Here is a 23,047-nt window from a genome sequence, read left to right as displayed (position 1 = left end):
CCCTCTTTAGGCAAGTTTCTTAACATCTCCGTGCTTTGGTTTGCTCATAGGATTAAATACGTGTTTAGCACAGTGGCAAGCACATATTAGACACACAACAAGTGATAACTATGAATATTGTTAAAGAACATTTAAGTCTGAATGAGGCAAGACTTACTGGTGGGCCTGCTGGTCCCAGAGTCCCGGTATTGACTTCAGAACAGGAGCAGGAATGTGGTAGCTCTGGGCAGGTCTCCTCATCCCTCTGAAGGGAGGAAAAAAAAAATAGCATAACTGTTAACAAGACAACCTATACAAATAGCTTTATGGACTCAAAGAAAACACTTTGATTTAAGACACTTAAAAAAAAAAACTTTCAAGTGAACATTGGTGTGGAAAGGCAAAGAATATTCTCTCCTGCCCACAAAATATTTTCCTTAAAGAAAAATGAATGAGTGTCTAGTGAGTCACTGATAATCATCATTACCAAAGGATGTTGATAAAATGAGCTTGGGGATGCAAGTGAAGAAAGGAAGGCAGAGTGTGTGTAAAAGAGATTCTGGTTACTATTTCATTCCGTTTGAGTAGGAGTACTCTATGAACTAAAGGTCTTGAACACTGTCTTATTTCTATTTCAAAGGATTAAAAAAAAAACATGTTGGGATAGTCGATCAGAACAACTGCATCTGCACTAAAACACATAAAACAAAATAAAAACATTGCTTAAACGCATCATCAAGTCCCTGCAACAACTTTCCTTATGACTCATGTTCTGTGGTTGAACATAAGGAAACACCAACAGTATCCATCTAAAGCTTTGGGATAGGAGCTCATTTTTCTGCTCTTGCACAATTTCGTTGCCACATGACATTACAAGATAGATTATGAACATCAGTCTAACATCTCTGGATGAGTTACTGGGGCATGAAGACAGAGCACCTGCTAACAGCTATCATGCAATCTATGGCTATCCCATTTGAAGTACTGGCCAAAAAGAAGTCTGCACCGGGATAAGAAACTGCAGACCTTCATAGGGTTCACCAGTCCTGTTGGACAGGGACAAAATAGGCTTCACTTTTTAAGAATCAGGGGAAAAGTAAAGCTGGAACTGAATAGAGCACGGATGATAATTAAATGATCAAGTGGAAAATAATCTCAGTCTCTGAAACGTTCACAACGGAAACCCAGGAAATGTTGAGCAGAGGGCCCATGTGTACTATATATACTTTTCTCTAAATATTGTACAACAGTCAAAGCTTTCAACTCATTATAGGAAACCCCCCTGCTTGGGTTATACTTGGTATTAATAATGATAAAAAGATTGATTTTCTGTAACATCACACAGGTTATACAGATTATGACTACGATTTCAGAACTGTGTTCCAAGATGCCTTGGGGCACCTTAGCAAACTTACAGGGGCACCGTGAACATTTTAAAACCTTAAGAGAATTAGCAATGTTCGGCACCCACTGGACTTCATATGAACCGCTAGCTCAAGGTAGTTCACAATTATAACATTAGATATTGAAATACTTTTCTGATGATGTCATATACTTGCAAATCTGGGATTCTGGCAGTTGCTATGATGGAAAGCAAGTACCATGGAAAAAATCAATGTGGAAAAAGAAGTGAGGTGGCAACGTCCAATCAGATTCCAACATATGAAAAATTGGGTACTCCCGACAGGCTCATCCATCCCATTCCTAAGTTGTTCTGGTTATTTAGGAATAAAATAACAATCCCATTTTCTTCTTTCAATTCATGTGTATTATTTTTTCATATGGCTACTGAGTTCTTAGAGCATAAACACTTAAGATTTTTGGACCTAATGTATTCATACATGGAATTGTTTGGCATTTTTTTTGGCTTAGTGGTACCATGAAAAAAATTATTGCAACTTTGCAAAAATTATTGCAAAGGTTTCCTGAACCAGGAAGTTTGAGAACCTCTGGACTCTGTGTAATGGTACCCCCTGGAGGTGTGCAGCTCTCGCCACACACGTCAGTATGTCCTGCTGATGTCAGACACACCTCCTTCTTAACCTCTTCTGATTTTCATTATCATCACAATGAATTGGCTTGTTATGAGTTTTATGAAATAGCATTTAATTTTCAGGGAAAATCAAATACAATTTTAGAACATTTCAATAAAGAACAGACCTACTAATAAAAGAAGAATTCTTACCAGGCCTGGAAGTTCACAGCATTTATCTCTATTGGCCCATGATGTGGAACAGATAATATCAAACATCTGTAACTGGAACTGCAATTTAAAACAAAATTGTCATTCAATAAAAAATAGATACACTCCGTCTACAATTATGATTTCATATCCTGTATCACATAATAGAACTGATACATTTGTAACATAACTTTACAGTAAATAAAGTCATTCTAACAATATCAAATTGATTTTGTTCCTCAGACACACAATGATTTAAGATTTTGTCTATAGTTACTCCATTCAGCCTCTAAACTCCCGTATTTATCACAACTTCTCATCTCTGCCTGAAGGATCTTAGCACCCCTGTTGAAACTCGCCCCGTTCTGCCCTCATGGTCATGACCAGTGCCTCTGCCACCCCACAACACCCCACGTTTCTCTTTCCTGGCACATCTCCCACCATACAGTGTGATTATTTATATTAGCTCCTCCTTAGACTGTGAGCTCTTCAAGGGACAGAGAACCACTTCTTCATCTTTGTGTCCCCATCATATGTGGGAGGTAGTAGGGATTCACGAAACCTTGTCAAATTAATTCTGACTTCAATCACTTATATATACATTCAACAAATTTTTCTTTAGTGTGTAATGCAAGCCAGATACTACATCAAACTTTAGAATATGAAAATGAACAAAACCAAAATCCTGCCCTCAGAGATCTTACCAGGAGCGAGAGGTAGGCACATGAATGCTGTTTACAACATTGTAAGTGTTGTGACAAATTCACAAATAGTATTGTGAGAATCTGTGCTGATGTATTTTTATTTAAGCCATTGATCATTCCATAAATATTGGTCTTGTTCTACTCATGTACGTTGGCAAAACCCAATGTACATTTTGAAATATACAGAAACATCATTATAATATTATTAAGGGCTGACATTAGCTTCATGATCCAACCAGTCCTAATATTATGTTTCTTCTGATATTATTTTTGAGTATTACAAGTTTCACCGATTACAGAGCTGGGAGAAAGATGGAATCTTTTCATTTTAAACCCACAAACTGCCTTTAGCAAGTGGTGTTTTCAGCAAGTGCTAGAAACTTTCTTGGTGCCTTATTTTCTCCCCAAAATACTACTCATCCCTGTCAGGGGTCCCGTAGATGAAAATGGAGAATACCTAAGTAGAAAGTACTACAAAATAGTTACTCAACAATGCATGCGGCGTCACAGAAGAGCCTGCTCTATCTAACAGTAAAGAGAATAAAAGCAAGCTTTCTCTTGTAATATGTAAGAACTGTGCTTTGCTGCAAATATGCTTTCCCAAGTGAGGTTTGCAAGATTAATAAAGTAAAGCTTAAATTTTGAAAGCAGATCCATGAATTAAGGCATCGTAGTTTTTTTTTGTTGGCTTGGTTTCTATATACAACTATTGAGTTGTTTGAAGAAATACGTGCATGGCTCGCTGCTTTTTTTCCAGATTAAAGAAAAAAGTTCCCAATAGGTAGGATATCGGAGTCTGTGGAGGGCAAACATACAACAAAATAAAGATCATCCAAAAATTCAGTTGTTAAGGTTTTTGGACCAAGAAAAATAGGTTTTTTCCCAAATTAAAACATTTTTAAGGAATGTCGATGCTGATTTTTATGAACAATAGCAACAAAAGTATTTCAAGGACCATAGGGGTGAGGAAGCTATGGAGCTAGACTGCCTGGGTGTAAGCCTCGAATCCTCCTCTCACAAACTAAGTCATTTTGAACAAATTATGTAATGTGTTCAAGTCCAAGTTTTCTACATCTGTAAAATTAATATAATAACAGTAGCTCTTTAATAATAGCTATTCATTAGTGTAATAATAGTAGGTATAACAGTAAAATGAGTTAATGTAAGGAAATACGTATAACAGTGCCTAGAATATAGTTGTTATAAATAATAAGTATTATTATTTAAAGATTTTATTTATTTATTCATTTATTTGAGAGAGAATGAGCAGAGGGAGGAACAGAGGGCGAAGGACAAGCAGACTCCATGCTGAGCATAGAACCCAATGCGGAGCTCAACCTCACCACCCTGAGATCATAACCTGAGCCACATCAGGTCATGCTTAACCAACTGAGCCACACAGGTGTCCCTAAATATTATTTTAATGGAGCATATACAGCCCTTTCATTATTGAATTCTTTAAGGTGCAGCAGAATATAATACAAAGGCCAAAAGAGTAGAATCTAAATAAAAGTGATGTGTACTGAGGGCAGAAATATAACAGTAGTTTGTTTCCACAATTATCATATCTGTTTAATACTTTGGTTGAGAAAAATCTAAGCAAATAATGGCAACAATAGCAGTGGGCATATTATGAAAAACTACAATGTGCCAGGCACCATCTTAAGGACTTTGCCTGTATCATATAATCTTTAGATCACCACTATGAGGTATATATAATAAGTAATGTCAACCCCATTCTGCAGATCGGGACCTAGGAAGAAAGAACCTAAGAAATGTAAGCACATGTTGAAATTGGAGGTCTGGTTGGGATTTGAACAGCATGTTTCATTTTCTTGTAGTTCATTTTGCAGTGAAAGGATCTTTGGTCTAATGTTTAAAATGCGGATACACCAGCCTAACTAACTTTACAATGCCATTTGTCTGGGGGCATTTATTAAATGGGGCCCATTATGACAGTATTAAATAGATCCAGTTCAATCTAAGTCATTCATCCATTAAGAAATTCCCCATTTTTTGAATAAAGCCCTCAGTGTAGAAGCATTTTATTGAATGGAAAGATGTATGTGAAGGAAAGGACTTTCATTAGCCCCAGTAAGGACCAGGCTTTCTTGAAGTTTTTCAAATAAACGTTTACCACCTAATCACCTAAAACACTATGATGTCTACATACACACCTTTGGCTAAACTTATGTCCCATGGAGTTATTGGGATCCTTATGAGTTCATCTTATTTATTCAAGGGGTTGAATGCCTACTAAGTGCTGAATGAAGCCAAAACTATCATTTGAGGAATGCTTGTGGGTTGCCTTTTCTTTTTCAAGTTTGATGAAGTCAGCAGCCTTCTGTGTTTGTGTGTGTGAATACAACAAATTTATTCATAATTGTTTTGCATTCGTAATAGCTTAGATTCCTCAGCCTTTATTTCGGGACTTCTTTCCAAGGCACATTTCTGGGGATTGATTAAAAAAACCCTCTGGCTTTTATTCCAAAAGCAATGACATACATATTTGTAGAGAAATTATGTAGGAAACAGTACAGACATGTCAAAAGATTTTATATTTGAGTGCCTGAAATGCAAGACAATGCGGTTCAAAATGAGCAAGAGTCAGACTCTTTTTACTTTTTGTAACTTCTTTCCTTTCTAACTAACCGAACATTATAAAAAATATATGTGCGAAAAAGAGAGCAAGAGAAAAGGGATGCATGAGCTCCTACTTTCACCTTTTATAACACCTTCCAAGGGAATGCTTAGCCAATTACAAAGGCTAGTTTTTCATTATTGGACCTTTTGTTCTGGGTGTAACACAAAAGGCAAGTCATTTGGGGTCAAATGTTAGCATGAAAATAAGATTAAAATATTTCTCATCCGTTGAGTCACTGTGATCTGTGAATGGGAATAAAAATGTAGCCTGGCTCAACTTTCCACTCATTACCACATTTTATCCTCTGATATCTCTCCAGCATAGCATAACTAAGCTTGTAATTTGAAGTCAAGCTATACCTAAAATTATACAAATATTTAGAGAGATTTACATTGCACAGGAATACTGGAGAAAGAGCATGGAGGACACTGGCCACCTTCTGCTTTAATTTGGTGTTTAACTTTTACTGACTCCATCTCAAAGCTAAGATTTATTGAGCATCTACCCCTTCCCAGCTATTTGACATGGTGTTTTTACTTGCTTTCAATCAATTCATTGAATTTAAGGGAAACCATAATGGCATTAATTCAATGAAGAGATGAAAATTAACAGCCATTGTACCTATTGGTAGTCATTAAAATGTTTAGGTGTAGGCATACTTTGTGGGGGAACATTTTGATTGCATTTACTTTCAAGGTCAGAACTGAAATAATGGTGAGTCTCTGAACATGTCAGGGAACAGACAGGGCATACACACAGACCAAACTCCCTCCTCTGCTTTAAGTTCCTTAATGATCAGCCTGACCCAGGGGAAGAGAGCTTAGCATGGTAGGCAGGTATCCCTGTGCAAGTCAGATACAGTCTCATATCTTATTTTCCTCACTTTTTGAAAGGGGATCCCTCTCTAACTTCTTCAAGTCTCAGTTTCTGAATCTGTAAAGTGGGGATAATATAAGTGTCTCTTCCTGTGGTTATTGGAAGATTAAACAAGATAATCTCAGAAAAAGCACACACTGCCTGGTCCATCGCAGGCATGCAATAAATATTAGCTACTATTATCATTTTAAGGATTAAAGTATATAATCATAGGAAAACATGATTATTTTCTTATAGTTTAAGAACACTTGTTTCTATAGCATCATTGACTAGTCTACTATTGATTCCCACATAAAAAATTTAACTCAGTAAATCATGTTATAAAAAACTCTGTAACATAACTTGTATTTGTCTTTATTTACATAGCAGAGGACTAAACAAAAATCAATTGGATAATCATAAAAGTGTTAGATTTGAAATGGGAAAGAAAGACACTAAGAACATGATCACACGCCAGAAGCTCAAAATATTTCTAAGATCATCTCTGGCAGCATTACAATTTCATCAGGTTTCAGGAAAGGTAGAAGAAAATTCTTAGGAGAGAGAAGAACAGAAAGGAGAAACACAGTTGTTAAGTTTCTTCCCATGTGTGTTTTGACGGCTAAATTAAGCCAATTTATACGCTTAGTCCCACTAGGGACTCTTCACTATCTATAACATCTCGCATTACTGAACACAAGCTATTTTTATTACAAATGTGAGCAACTTCAATATAGTAGTTACTGTATCCCTACATCCATTAATCTCTCCTCCACTCAACTTTGGTTTAAAAAGAATCTATTTTCTTTAAGGACTAAATATTCAGAGTTTTCCCATCATCTGTCATTTTTTTTGAACCACTGCTGAATTTGCCAGGGAATGCTGACCTAGAAACTACTAATCGCTCTTATGTGATAATTACTCCTGGAATAATCCAAAACTTGCACATTACATGTTCCCTTTTGCTCGGTATTGGGGTACAGATGTAAATCAAGATTATGTTACCAGCTTGTGACTTCTAAATTGAAAACTGAAGACCTGAAGCTTCTCTCTCTTGCTTTGGACTCAAACAGTTAATTACCCAAAAGAGCAAGTGAGTTTCCAATCACATTCTTGAGATCTAATCTAATATTATCCATTTCAACGTAATCAAATTCTTCAATAAGTGGGCAGACTGAAAATCTATTTAGTAATCCTTTGTAGACTTCTAGATTCTAACAAAAGCCACAACTTTGTTCTTAGTAGCTTTACAAAGAACTCTTTAATTATTGACTTCTATAAATTCCCCTTTGTCTACAACAGGCTGGAAGTTACCACAGAAAGTGCTCTGTTTAATTGCTTTTCTTTCATGCCCCAAAGTAAAGATTTATTACCAGTAGACTTAAAGCCTACAGGCACTTGTGCTTTCAGAAATAAATTCCACGATATTTAATTGGTCATATATTTGGAGTACCATTATTACATAGGGTATACTTTGAAATATAATTAATATAATTGTAATTATAAAGCTGTAATTTTAAAATACAAATTATAGGGCACCTGGGTGGCTCAGTTGGTTGGGTGACTGCCTTTGGCTCAGGTCATGATCCTGGAGTGCTGGGATTGAGTCCCACATCGGGCTCCCTGCTCAGTGGGGAGTCTGCTTCTCCCTCTGACCCTACCCCCTCTCATGCACTCTCTCTCACTCTCTCTCTCTCTCTTAAATAAATAAATAAAATCTTTAAAAAAAATACAAATTATAATTAGGTGAAGGTAGGATATATATATATAACTTGTCTATTATCAATACCACCTATGGAATACAATATATAAAAAACGTTTTAAGAAAAACATGATAAAATTCAAATAGATGATATTCTATTTAATTTCTATCAAGTGTTTCTTGAGAACTTGACCTGTTCATCTGAATTTATTAGATACTGTGGGGTAGAAGGAGGTAGTTGTAAACAAAGACCATGACCTGGTTTCTATTTTAAGGGATTTATACTCTGGCTACAGGCAAAATGAAAATATTCAGAAGAGCAAGAAAATAATAGATGGCTACAAATAATCAAGTGTTAAGCATTAGAGGTTTAGAAAAGGTGAGATGGAGAAGGTAATACTGACATCCTTCAGTAACAGCTGCTCTTCATCAAATGCTACTAAGTGTCAGGGATTTATATGCATTATTTCTTAAAAAAATAATAATATTAATACAAGTGATTTGGGCCCAGAATTTCAAACACCTAGAATTGTTTCTCTTTCTTAAATTGGAGCCTATTCATTCATCCATCGAAGCATCCATCTATATATGTCTATTTATCCCTACAAAATAATCCCCAGTTTGCTAATTATGGGGCCTTATAAATTCTGGAGTGTGCTATCATAAAAGTTTTTTCTGTGAAGCAGAATGTGGTGTGCTTCTTAATCAGCATGAAATACAAAACATTAAGAGTTGACAACTCCTTGATATAATGTAAACATTCTTTTTTTTTAATAGTGAAAATATTTATATTTAGATCCAACCGCTGGACTCAGTTTAGTGATCCCAATTTTGTCAGCAACATTCAAAGCATCATAGTCAGGAGCCAAACATATGCTTTCTTCTCTCCACTGGGCTTGATCAAGGTACTGACCCTGGCCACGACAATGTCATAGAGCTTCTTCACAGCCCGTTTGATCTAGTACTTGCTGGCCTTGACATCTACAATGAAGACAAGTATGTTGTCTTCTATTTTCCTCATGGCTGACTTGGTGGTCAGAGGGAACTTGATGATGGCATAGTAGTCAAGCTTGTTTCTTCTAGGGGTGCTCTTTCAAGGATATTTGGGCTGCCTGCAGAAATGCAGCACCTTGGGCCCTCAGTAGGTAGGGGACATGTGAATCTTTTGTGGATGTTTTTGTGTGGGGGGCGGGGATACCTTTCAGCCCCAGTTTCTTGGCCTTCTAAGCTTTGGCTTTGGGAGGAGAAGGGCCTCCTTCTTCACTTTTGGTACCATCCTCATGAAAGGGTTATAATGTAAACATTCTTAAAAGTCCCTTACCATAACTGAAAACAAGAGAGCCTTCCATAGCTTTTATATTCTCTCTTTCCAAACATCTAATCCATGGGTTCTCCAAAGGTAAGTTAAAACAAACGTACTTTTAAAGATACATCAAGAAAAAGATGGCAGAGGCGTAGGGGACCCTATTCCAACCGGTTCCCGGAATTGAGCTGGATAGCTACCAGACCACTCTGAACACCCACAAAATCAGCCTGAGATGTAAGAAGATACATCTGGATCTCTACAAAAAAATATCACAGGAGGTTGGTTTCAAGGTACAAAGTGGGGAGCTGTGATTCCACGGGCAGATACTGGAGGATAAATGGCAGGGGGAGGGAGCTGAGCCCTTGGGATCCTACACCGCCGATGAGCGATAGCCTCCCGCTCTGGGGATGGGGCACAGACTCGCAGACTGGTAGCCAGGGGGATAGGACTTTAGGGCAGTCCCCCTGATGGAAACCCAGAGCGGTAGGGCAGCACATGCAAACTGGGGGTGGCTGGTGGTTTTAGAAGCACAAAGGGCAGAGATGTGCCCCAACCTGGAGGTGAGGACTGGGAGCACTGAGGAGGGGCGCACAACCCAGACCGCTGCAGTTTATAGCAGCATAGACAGAAACGGAGATAGTGTGACCTGGCGAGCTCACTGAAGAACAGACTGCAATCTCTGCTCTGAGGCGGAAGGTTGGAAATGGTTTCTTCTGCTCTGACTCTCGGAACAGACTCAGAAAGCCTCCAGGGAAAGCCACCAGGGAACAAAAGCCCCCCAAAACTGGTTTCCACTGAGCCCATCCCCGCCACAGGGGACAGGGCAACTCTGCCCAAAAAGGGTTGCCTGAATAACAGCACAGCAGGTCCCTCCCACAGGAGACAGGCTGGGAAAACAAGAGGCCAGCAACCCTAAGGTCCCTATAAAACAGGCGCATCTTGCTTGGGTTGTGGTCAATAATTTGGACTCTATACTTTCTCTCAACCATCCCTCAACAGAATGACTAGGAGGAGGAACCCCCAAAATAGGAAAGACTCAGAGACTGTGATTTATGCCACAGATTTACAAATGGATTCAGATATAACCAAGATGTTGGAGATGGAATTCAGGGTAGCAATTGTGAAGACAATAGCTAGAATGGAGAAATCAGTTAATGGCAATATAGAGTCTCTAAGGGCAGAAATGAAAGCTGAATTGGCAGAACTTAAACATGCTATCAATGAGATCTAATCTAATCAGATAATCTAACAGCTAGAGTACGCGAGGCAGAAGAATGAATTAGTGATCTAGAAGACCAATTAATAGATAAGAAGGGAAAAGAGGAGGCCAGGGAGAAACAACTCAAAATCCATGAAAATAGAATCAGAGAAGTAAGTGACACCATGAAATGTTCCAATGTCAGAATTATTGGGATCCCTGAGGGGGTGGAGAGAGAGAGGACTAGAAGATATATTTGAGCAAATCGTAGCTGAGAACTTCCTTAATCTGGGGAATGAAACAAATATTTGTGTTCTAGAGGCAGAGAGGACCCAAGAGCAAGGAAAACAGGCCAACACCCCGGCATGTAATAGTAAAACTCGCAAATCTTAGAACCAAGGAAACCATCTTAAGGGCAGTTAGGGGGAAGAGATTCCTTATGTACAGAGAGAGGAACATCAGAATAATGTCAGACCTATCCAGAGAGACCTGGCAAGCCAGAAAGGCCTGGCAAGCATATTCAGGGTACTAAACAAGAAGAACATGCAGCCATTTACCCAGCAAGGCTGTCATTTGGAATGGATGGAGAGATGCAGAGCTTCCAAGACCAGCAGAAACTGAAAGAATATGTGACCACTAAGCCGGCCCTGCAAGAAATATTAAGGGGGGGTTCTATAAAAGGAGAAAGACCCCAAGAGTGATATACAACAGAAATTTACAGGGACAATCTATAAAAACAAGGTCTTCACAGGCAACATGATGACAATAAATTCATATCTTTCAATAATCACTCTCAATGTGAACGGCCTAAATGCTCCCATAAAACAGCACAGGGCTGCAGAATGGATAAAAAGACAGGACCCATCCATATGCTGTCTACAAGAGACTCATTGTGAACCTAAAGATACATCCAAACTGAAAGTGAAGGGATGGAGATCCATCTTCTATGCCAGCGGACCTCAAAAGAAAGCTGGGGTAGCAATTCTTATATCAGACAAATTAGATTTTAAACTAAAGACTGTAGAGACACAGAAGGACACTATATCATTCTTAAAGGGTCTATCCAACAAGAAGATCTAACAATTGTAAATACCTATGTCTCCAACATGGGAGAAGCCATCTACATAAGCCAACTGTTAACCAAAATAAAAAGTCATATTGATAACAATATGTTAATTGCAGGAGAGCTCAATATTCCACGCTCAGCAACAGACAGATCATCTAAGCAGAAAATCAACAAAGAAACAAGAGCTTTGAATGACACACTGGATCAGATGGACCTCATAGATATATACAGAACATTCTACACTAAAACAACAGAATACTCACTCTTATCAAGTGCACATGGAACTTTCTCCAGAATAGACCACATACTAGGTCACACCTCAGGTCTCAACTGATACCAAAAGATTGAGATTATTCCCTGCATATTCTCAGACCATAATGCTTTAAAGCTGGAACTCAATCACAAGAAAAATTTTGGAAGAAATTCAAACACTTGGAAGCTAAGGACCACTTTGCTCAAGAATGTTTTGGTGAACCAGGAAATCAAAGAACTTAAACAATTCATGGAAACCAATGAGAACAAAAACACATTGGTCCAAAACCTATGGAATACTGCCAAGGTGGTCCTAAGGCGGAAATACATAACCATCCAAGCCTCACTCAAAAAAACAGAAAAGTCCTGAATTCACCAACTAACTCTACATCTTTAGAGAAAAAGCAACAAACGATGCCTAAGCCACCCATTAGAAGAGAAATAATTAAGATTAGAGCAGAGATCAATGAATTAGAAACCAGAAACACAGTAGATCAGATCAACGAAACTAGAAGCTGGTTCTTTGAAAGAATTAATAAGATCGATAAACCACTGGCCAGACTTATCCAAAAGAAAAGAGAAAGGACACAAATTAATAAAATTATGAAACAGACCTGTACCTCTGAAACAAATAATACATTATTTAAAAAAAAAAAGAAGAAGAAGAAGAAGATAACAGGAGGGTAAGAATGAAGGGGGGGAAATCGGAGGGGGAGACGAATCATGAGAGACTATGGACTCTGAAAAACAAACTGAGGGTTCTAGAGGGGAGGGGGGTGGGGGGATGGGTTAGCCTGGTGATGGGTATTAAAGAGGGCACGTTCTGCATGGAGCACTGGGTGTTATATGCAAACAATGAATCATGGAACACTACACCAAAAACTAATGATGTAATGTATGGTGATTAACATAACATAATAAAAAAAATAAAATTATGAATGAAAGGGGAGAGATCACGACTAACACCAAGGAAATAGAAACAATTATTAGAAATTATTATCAACAACTATATGCCAATAAATTGAGCAACCTGGATGAGATGGATGCCTTCCTGGAAACCTATAAACTCCCAAGACTGAAACAGGAAGAAACTGCCAACCTGAATAGGCCAATACCCAATAACGTGATTTAAGCAGTGATCAAAATCCTCCCAAAAAACAAGAGTCCAGGGCCTGATGGATTCCATGGGGAATTCTACCAAACATTCAACGAAGAAATCATACCTATTCTCCTGAAGCTGTTTCAAAAGATAGAAACAGAAGGAAAGCTTCCAGACTCACTCTATGAGGCCAGCATTACCTTAATCCCCAAACCAGGCAAAGATCCCATCAAAAAGGAGAATTTCAGACCGATATCCCTGATGAATATGGATTCCAAAATTCTCAACAAAATCCTAGCTAGTAGGATCCAACAATGCATTAAAAGGATCATCCACCATGACCAAGTGGGATTTATCCCTGGGATGCAAGGGTGGTTCAACATTCGCAAATCAATCAATGTGATAGAACACATTAATAAGAGGAGAGAGAAGAACCATATGGTCCTCTCAATTGAGGCAGAAAAAGCATTTGACAAAATACAGCATCTTTTCCTGATTAAAACTCTTCAGAGTATAGGGATAGAGGGAACATTCCTCAAGTTCATAAAGTCCATCTATGAAAAACCCACAGCAAATATCATCCTCAATGGGGAAAAGCTGAGAGCCTTTCCCTTAAGGTCAGGAACATGTCAAGGATGCCCACTCTTACCACTATTGTTCAACATAGTACTAGAAGTCCTAGCAACAGCAGACAACAAAAAGAAATACAAGTTATTTAAATTGGCAAAGAAGAAGTCAAACTCTCTCTTTTCACAGATGACATGATGCTTTATGTGGAAAATCTAATACTCCACCCCCAAATTACTAGAACTCATATAGCAATTCAGTAATGTGGCAGGATACAAAATCAATGCACAGAAATCAGTTGCTTTCTTATACACTAACAATGCAACTGTAGAAAGAAATTAGAGAAACGATTCCATTTACAATAGCACCAAAAACCATAAGATACCACAGAATAAACGTAATCAAAGAGATAAAGGATCTATACTCTAGGAACTATAGAACACTTATGAAAGAAATTGAAGAAGGCACAAAAAGATGGGAAAATATTCCATGCTCATGGATCCAAAGAATAAACATTGTTAAAATGTCTGTTACCCAGAACAATCGATACCTTCAATGCCATCCTGATTAAAATTCCAATGACATTTTTCAAAGTGCTGGAACAAACAATCCTAAAATTTGTATGGAATCAGAAAAGACCCCGAATCACCAAGGAAATGTTGAAAAAGAAAAAGCTGGGGGCATCATGTTGCCAATTTCAAGCTATATTACAAAGCAGTGATCGCCAAGACAGCATGGTCCCAGCACAAAAACAGACAGATAGACCAATGGAACAGAATAGAGAGCCCAAATATGGACCCTCAACTCTATGGTCAAATAATCTTCGACAAAGCAGGAGAAAATATGCAATGGAAAAAAGACAGCCTCTTCAATAAATGGTGCTGGGAAAATTGGACAGGTATACACAGAAGAATGAAACTCCATCATTCTCTAACAGCACACACAAAGATAAACTCAAAATGGATGAAAGACCTCAATGTGAGACAGGAATCCATCAAAATCTTAGAGGAGAACATAGGCAGTAACATAGACATTGGCCACAGCAACTTCTTTCAAGATACATCTCCAAAAGCTAGTGAAACAAAAGGAAAAATGAACTTTTGGGACTTCATCAAGATAAAAACTTATGGGGGCACCTTGGTGGCTCAGTCATTAAAGCATCTGCCTTCAGCTGAGGTCATGATCCCAGGGTCCTGGGATTGAGCCCCTCATTGGGCTCCCTGCTCAGCGGGAAGCCTGCTTCTCCCTCTCCCACTCCCCTGCTTGTGTTCCCTCTCTCGCTGTCTCTGTCAAATGAATAAATAAAATCTTTATAAAAAAAAGATAAAAACTTCCGCACAGCAATGGAATCAGTCAACAAAACAAAGAGGCAACCCACAGAATGGGAGAAGATATTTGCAAATGACACTACAGATAAAGGGCTGGTATCCAAGATCTATGAAGAACTTCTCAAACTCAACACCCAAAAAACAAATAATCCAGTCAAAAAATGGGCAGAAGACATGAACAGACACCTCTCCAAAGAAGATATACAAATGGCTAACAGGCCCATGAAAAAATGTTCATCATCAGTAGCCATCAGGGAAATTCAAATCAAAACCACACTGAGATACCACCTTACACCAGTTAGAATGGCAAAAATTGACAAGGCAAGAAACAACAAATGTTGGAGAGGTTCTGGAGAAAGGGGAACCCTCTTACACTGTTGGTGGGAATGCAAGTTGTTATAGCCACTTTGGAAAACAGTGTGGAGGTGCCTCATAAAATTAAAAATAGAGCTACCCTATGACCCAGGAATTGCACTCCTGGGTATTTACCCCAAAGACACAGATGTAGTGAAAAGAAGGGCCATATGCACCCCAATGTTCATAGCAGCAATGTCCACAATAGCCAAACTGTGGAAAGAGCCGAGATGTCCTTCAACAGATGAATGGATAAAGAAGATGTGGTCCATATATACAATGGAATATTACTCAGCCATCAGAAAGGATGAATACCCAACATGTACATCAACATGGATGGGACTGGTGGAGATTATTCTAAATGAAATAAGTCAAGCAGAGAAAGTCAGTTATCGTATGGTTTCACTTATTTGTGGAACATAAGGAAGAGCATGGAGGACACTAGGAGAAGGAAGGGAAAAATGAAGGGGGGGGGAATCGGAGGGAGAGATGAACCATGACAGATTATGGACTCCAGGAAACAAAGTGAGGGTTTTGGGGGGGAATGAGTTAGCCCAGTGATGGGTATTAAGGAGGGACACACTGCATGGAGCACTGGGTGTTATACGAAAACAATGAATCGTGGATCACTACATCAAAAACTAATGACGCACTACATGGTGAATAACATAACATAAGAAAATTAAATTAAAAAATAAAGATACATCAGTGCTCGCTTCGGCAGCACATATACTAAAAAATAAAGATACATCAAAGCTAAGCGTTAAACTAGCACACATCTATCAAAGTCTGAAAGCATTAATGCTCCCCTTTCTACACAAGGATTTCCCTTGTATTGTACCACAAAGAGAAATGCCACTAAATAGTGAAATGTCCCAAAGTAAATCACTTTGCCACTCTGGGACTGTTTGCGGGTATATAAAGTGAATGGGTCATACTAGAAGTAGAATTAGAACCGTGCTCCTTGAAGCTCCCTTAGGGACCTTTGGAGGATGGGGTAACCTGCTACTCCATGTCCTCTCTCCCCTTCAATTAGCATGGGTCTGTTTCAATCTTATTTATTTATTTATTTGACATACTAGAAGATTTCATTTGTACAAAGTGATCTTCAACTTAAAAAGACTCAGAACCATCAAGGCATTCTCCAGTTCCATATAGCTGGCTAGTGCTACAGATCTAGAAAGCACAAGACAGTAATAGTGACTCATAATTAACCTGATGATTCTGTTACACAGAAATGTTCATTAAAATAGTTGGAATTATTTACAAAAATAAAATGCCCTCCAGGCTAATTGGTTCTAATTATGAAATGACTCAAATTAGGAAACATTGCTAATTAGCTGTGAACACATGGTGTTAAAACAAAAGCTTGTGTACACTATTCTTTTTTTGTGGGTAGTGAGAGAAGAGAATGTGATTTCTTTGCCAATTGGAAGTCTCCTTGTCTCAAATTCTGCTATATGATGAAAAATATATTATCTTAGAATGATTTGTTACTTAAATAATCTATGATTAAGGGGTAAACTTCACATTAGCAATAACAAAAATCTAGTTTAAAAATGCCCAAATCTAACGCAACAGAGAAACTTAAATAAATTTCCTGTGTATACTATGTAAAATAGTCACATATTTGCATGAATTTATATTTGCTTAGAGTTGTGATTTACAGTTTTGATTCTCATTAGCAACCTTTTATGCCATAAGTCATTTGATAAGTATTTTACTATTTGCATTTTTAAATGCCTTTAGAAAATAAACTAGTCTAATTCTCAGAGCATTCTTATTATAATATAGCAGAAGTATACTGCCAAGAACTTTGAATGTTTTATTTCATTTAAAGAGGTTGTTATTCTTCCATTTATCCAGCCAGCCAGCCAGCCAGCCAGCCAGCTAGCCAGCCAGCCAGCCAGCCATCCATCCATCCAGCCATCCAGCCAGTCATCATCCAATCATCCACCCATCTATCCATCCACTCTCTTACCAAATTTTTCCCCTGGAAAACCCTTTTTTTTCTATAATAACAACACAGCTCCACTTGTTTATCCACTTACTGGTGCAGAGTTTCCATTTGGTCCCCTTGATCTGACCATTCTCCCCAGGACTTCAACACCATCCGACGTGATATTAGCTGAGGCATTTATAGCCTTCTCAGCCACATGCTTGCAGTCAATAACCACTTGGACCAAAGTCTTGCTGACAACAATGTGTATCTGGGTAAAAGTAAAGATGTTTTAGGAGGTAGGAAGTAGGAAGAAATATCAATCTTATGTAATTACATGCCTCGTCACTAAAAAGCAGGCAAGAGAAGGAATTCTGTCACTATGAATTTTGCTAGAAGAGAGAGGGTCTACGTTTACCACCACCATGATTGTCCCACATTCAGGTAGCACTTCTATTTTTATTTACTTTGAAATTACTTTTTAATGACTTTGAAAGGAATCACGATCTAGCCTTCATCTAAAGCAGCAACACCCTGAAGTGACAGGATTAGTGTGGCCTTTTCTGAATGCACATTAAAATGAACACAAAAATATTAAAATAAAAAACGCTAAGTGATTTACCAGCAAAAGTTATCTGTGGTACTACCAGTTGTCGGCAAACCACATTTTGATAATATTTATTTAATTTAAGATGAAGAGAGGAGATCTAGAATCTGAAAGGGAAGGAGGAATGCCTTCTGGTGACTCCAGGACCAAAAGAAATAAAGCTCTTTGGCTTAATGTGTGGTACAGTTTTCTCAAAGTGAAATTTCTAGAATCCGCATGTCTATGGTAATATATTCAGGAGTCTACACATTCTTTGTGAGGATTTGTAAAAATATGTGTTATTCTGGGGGTGAGTGTCAAAGGTAAGCATATTCTAAATGAACCACATTGTAAGCAAGTTCTGCCATGAAATTTCAGTGCTTATAGATGCGTTTCAGTTTATGATGGTGTTTGCCTCTAGAGTATTTCCTTTTTGTGGAAGGCTACTTTTTTCGGGAGCTCAAAGAGTGGAATTAATAGGCAAATAATGATTTCACATTAAGTGAAAGCCAAAAAAAGTTACAAATAGCTACATAAGGGAAGGTGTGTTCGTTCAAAGAAAAAAGGTACTAGGCAATAGTTATGGGAGTTATAGCAGCTAGTACTGTATTTGCATTGTGAGCAGAGGTCAATATCAGTGAAACATCATCTTTCATATTAAAATAATGTTACTTTTAACTTTATTGGTTTTTTTAAGATTTATTTATTTTAGAGAGAGAGAGTGCATGAGCAGGGGGAGGGGCAAAGAGAGAGAGCATGGAGTAGAAGACTCCCCGCTGAGCAGGGAGCCTGACAGGGGGCTGGATTTCAGAACCCTGAGATCATGACCCGAGCTGAAACCAAGAGTCAGACACTTGACCAACTGAGCCACCCAGGTGTCCCATTAACATTACTAGTTTTATTCAATCTTTATTTTTGTTTCATAGTTGCCTAGGAACTGAAAGCATAAGAATATATATCAATTTTCATTTAATGTTTTATGTTAAATCATGATAAAAATAATTTAAGTCAACAGTAGAGGCTCTTGAGAATTCTTTTTCCTTCGAAGAGGAGTTAAACCATTATTCAACTGGAGAAACACTGCTGGAGTAAATCCCCCACATTACTTCCTTCCTACTAACATCTCTCTTATGATCATTTAGAAGGATCTAATTTGACTCATATGTTTTTGAAACTTGGAATACTTTTCATTATTACAAATTACAGAAATTTTCATGCTGGGTGCTAGACAACCCTGTATATAATATTCATGCTTCAAGAACCATTTACTTGTGGGGAGATATTCAAGTTTTTTTTTTTTTTAAACAACTTTTGCTTTACAACAGGAGACACTGAAAACCTTTCAAAAATATTTTGCTTATTTAATTGCATTTAAGGATCTGTTTATATAATTATCAACTTTTTGAAAGACCGTGGGGTCACACTTCATATCCAAAGTGTAGAAATTAAAGCCAACTGAAAAACAAGAAACTAAGGTAATGTATTCAATTAAATACAATTCTATGAGCAAATCAAATTTGATCTCTACATATTGAATTTGCATCAAGATTTTCAATTAGTATATCCATTAATGGAGTAGTTTATTACATGATAAGCCTTTTCTTTTTGGTTAGTCTGGCTGTTTGGCTTTATTAACAGTACTGAAAAGAGTAGAGGAAGGCTTTTTTTTAAATAACTTTAAAAAACTGGAAGGTTTTTATAAATTTAAACTGGATTTTTAATGACTCTTACTTGTAAGGTCTTTAAGATCTTCCAGTAAGGTGAGTAAAGCTTAACATGCACCTAAGACTCATAAGTGATTCTTTGGAATGAGATTTACAAGTTTATGTTATGATGGCAATGTGTTTTTAACACTTATGAAATCTTACATCTCCTTTATAATTTTTCTTAACTACTTTGCAATAGACTCTGCTTAACCAAGAAAGAATTGTTTCAAGACAAGGGGAACTTGCTGAGTAAATGACACTATCTCCACAAAGAGATGCTAATGGGATTATTTTGAACCATGAACTAATAAATCCCTACGTGCATCTCGTGGTTTTAAGATATTATACCTCTGGTTGTACAGTCCTATTAAACAACAACAACAAAATTTTTGTATGTAATTTTCTTGTGCAAAAAAGATTAAGGATCTTGGTATATAGTTGTTCTTGTGCAGAGAGGGTATTCAAGACCCCAGAAAGTAGCAACCATGTGTAAATTAGATGGGCTTGACCATGTTCTAGGTCAGGAGACAGAAGCCAAGATGAAGACTGCCCTGCAACATCCCTTCCTTCACTCAACACACAGAAGGGAGGATCAAGAGGCAAGGTTATTTGCAGCACCACTTATAAATGTTCTGCTCTACATGCAACACTGGCAAGTTGCATTACTTAACAGCCCAGAGATCAGAGGGATCATTTGCTAAACACAAAGGAAACCATACATGTTGGAAGGAAGCATGGCTACTCTAGTGATCACCAAAACTGTTTCAGAGATATGAAGTCATAAGGAACAGAGTTCTATCACAAATACCAGATAAAAATAAAAACTACAGTCAGGTTTTACAAAATCCCTCCTCAGAATAACTTTTATAATGGTAGCGATGGGTTGTCTGTATATATATAAATATATCAGTACAAACTATCTTCTACAAACTAACATGAATTGGTTGATTGTGCTTTCATCGTCACTGGTGGCTGGGTAGACCAGCAATCCTTTCCACATCACACATAATGCAGCGAATTAACAACTGTCCTCCTAGTAATGTAGTATCCTCTATTACACTGTTACTCAAAGTGTGAACCTGGACCACTTCTATCAACATCTCTTGGGGTACCTGGTAAAAGTGCACACTTTGTGGTCGCATCTTAGAACTACCAAGTTGGAAGAAGCTTACTCCAAGTGAAATATGAAATCCAAAGCACTATGGGATTTATTTTACACTTCTCTGTTGCTTGGCCCACAACAAATAGAATAAAGAATGTATATCTCTGTTGCTTTGCACAAAGCAAACAGAATAAGGAGTATATGTATATAAGGCTTTACTCACCTTGTGAAAGCTACCATGGAAAATTTTCCTAATTTCAGGTCCTTCAAAAGTAACAGTTTGAAAATCCCCACTGTAGTCATAGTTGAAATATGTTAAGGTTTTACCACCATCTAATCAAAGAAAAATAAAAACAGTTTAGAAAGCATTATAATGGGTAAATAATTTTTATAAAATTCAAGTCAAGGCAGAGGCTGTGTTTAGAACAAAATGATAAGTAAGGAAATGATCCATAATCCTTGGGTTGCCCCAGGCTTTCAGTTGGCCAATTAACTGACTTAATCATGTGGTGATGATAGTGAAGTAAGGACCCCACATATATTCTTCCTTTGTACTTCCTTGCCTGTATTCTCACCCCCAATACCCTCCCTGGAGATGGTTGTCTAGAGCTGGGAGTAGAAGCAGAAAAAAAAGGGAGAATAAAGTTAATCCTATTTTAAGATCTAGAAACCAAACCCTTTGCCTATTTAACCCCTGGAGCAACCAACTTTTCCAGGACATGCAACTTATACCACCCCCAAAGTGATATCCCAATATGACTTTTATTATGAACAAACTAAATCCACAAACAAACTAAATCTTCCTAATCTTCAGGACAAGGAATTACAAAAAAGAAAAAAAGGAATATTTTTTCACTAATTAATTCCTAGGTTACAATTTAATTATTCACTGTGATTTCAAAGGGAATAAGCTAGTCCTTTTTTTTATTTTAAGATTTTATTTATTCATTTTAGAGAGAGAGAGCGTGCAAGAGTGTGAGTGTGGGGTGGGAGCGGCAGAGGCAGAGACAGAGAACCAGAGTTCCTGCTGAGCGTGGAGCCTGATGTGGGGCTCCATTCCAGAACCCAAGATCACGACCTACGCCAAAAACCAAGAGTCAGACACTTAACCAGTTGAGCCACCCAGGTGCCTGGGAATAAGCTAGTCTTAATCATTTTGAGAGATTTCTTTGTTTTCAAGTCCCATGTGAATATGGAGTTAATTATTTATACCCTTTTTAATTTACAGCTTTCCCTTAGTTTCAGTATGGATGCAAAATGCTTTCACAATATCATATTTAGTTGTTGATTCATTTCCATGTACTGAAAAATCCTTTTACAAATACTAGTTGGAGGACGCCTGGGTGGCTCAGATGGTTAAGCATCTGCCTTCGGCTTGGGTTATGATCCCAGGGTCCTGGAATGGAGTCCCACATCAGGCTCCCTGCTCGGCAGGGGGCCTGCTTCTTCCTCTCCCTCTGCTGCTCTCCCTGCTTGTGCTCTTTCGCTCTCTCTGTCAAATAAACAAATAAAATCTTTAAAAAAACAAAAAACAAATGCTAGTTGGAGGTAAGCCTAAATGTTAAATACATTCCTTATCCAAATATGTGAGTTAGCACCTAACAATAGCCACCACATTTTGGTTCCTAGCTTGATTGGAATCCTAAACAAAAAAAGGTAGTTAGAAAACTCAGTGACATTAACTGAAAATTTGACAATCCTCTTAAATGATTATCATGTGTGACATCCAAGAGCATGTGATCGAGAAGATTCCTTCGCTGGGTCCCCTCATCTTTCCAACCTCCAAACAATGGAATGTCCCAGTCTTCAGACCTATTCTCTTTCCAGACAAATACAATTGCAAATGTATATCCCCATCCCAGAATTCTTCCCAAAATATGCTGCTGCAAATCTGGCATTTTTTCTGGGATATGAACTAGGCATTGTGATATTGTAATTTATAAGAAATATATATTTGGTTATTCAAATATATATGAAAAATACATTTTGGTCTTGGTCCCTGGTTCCTGGCTCACAGCACCTAAAACACTTGGAATTTTCTGTGATAAGAGCTATAAAGATGTTTTTGTTATGTTAATAAGGTGACTTTTAGAAAGCCCTCAGGTAACCTAAGTGTGGAGGGCTCCTTGCCAAGGGACCCAACCCTGTGATTAGAGGGTTGGAACTTTTTTTTTATGTTATGTTAATCACCATACATTACATCATTAGTTTTTGATGTAGTGCTCCATGATTCATTGTTTGCATATAACACTCAGTGCTCCATTCAGTACGTGCCCTCTTGAATACCCATCACCAGGCTGGAACTTTCAAACCCAGTTCTTTCCCGGACTTCGAGGGAATGGAGAGTAGCTAGAGATTGAGTTCAGTTGCCAGTGGCCAATAATTTAATGAATCATGCCTATTTAATGAAGCCTTAATAAAAATACAAAGGATGGGGTTCAGAGAGCTTTTGGGTTGCTGAATACTTAGGGACTAGGG

General features: G+C 37.8%; 1 protein-coding gene across 5 annotated transcripts in view; it reads right to left on the bottom strand.

Annotated features, from left to right (window-relative positions):
• COL14A1 (collagen type XIV alpha 1 chain) overlaps positions 1-23,047 on the bottom strand; it is a 212,549-nt gene that overhangs the window by 61,481 nt on the left and 128,021 nt on the right. For all 5 annotated transcript variants that reach the window (XM_027624793.2, XM_027624808.2, XM_027624828.2 and 2 more), the window contains 4 exons: positions 20,793-20,902; positions 17,288-17,446; positions 2,165-2,242; positions 158-244 (listed from right to left, as the gene is read on the bottom strand). In XM_027624793.2, the coding sequence (XP_027480594.1) occupies positions 158-244; positions 2,165-2,242; positions 17,288-17,446; positions 20,793-20,902 (434 nt within the window). The remainder of the gene's footprint in view (positions 1-157; positions 245-2,164; positions 2,243-17,287; positions 17,447-20,792; positions 20,903-23,047) is intronic.

The sequence above is a fragment of the Zalophus californianus genome, chromosome 4, assembly GCF_009762305.2.
Source record: "Zalophus californianus isolate mZalCal1 chromosome 4, mZalCal1.pri.v2, whole genome shotgun sequence".
In the NCBI taxonomy this organism is placed as follows: Eukaryota; Metazoa; Chordata; class Mammalia; order Carnivora; family Otariidae; genus Zalophus; species Zalophus californianus.
This window is presented reverse-complemented; position numbering and strand designations above follow the sequence as displayed.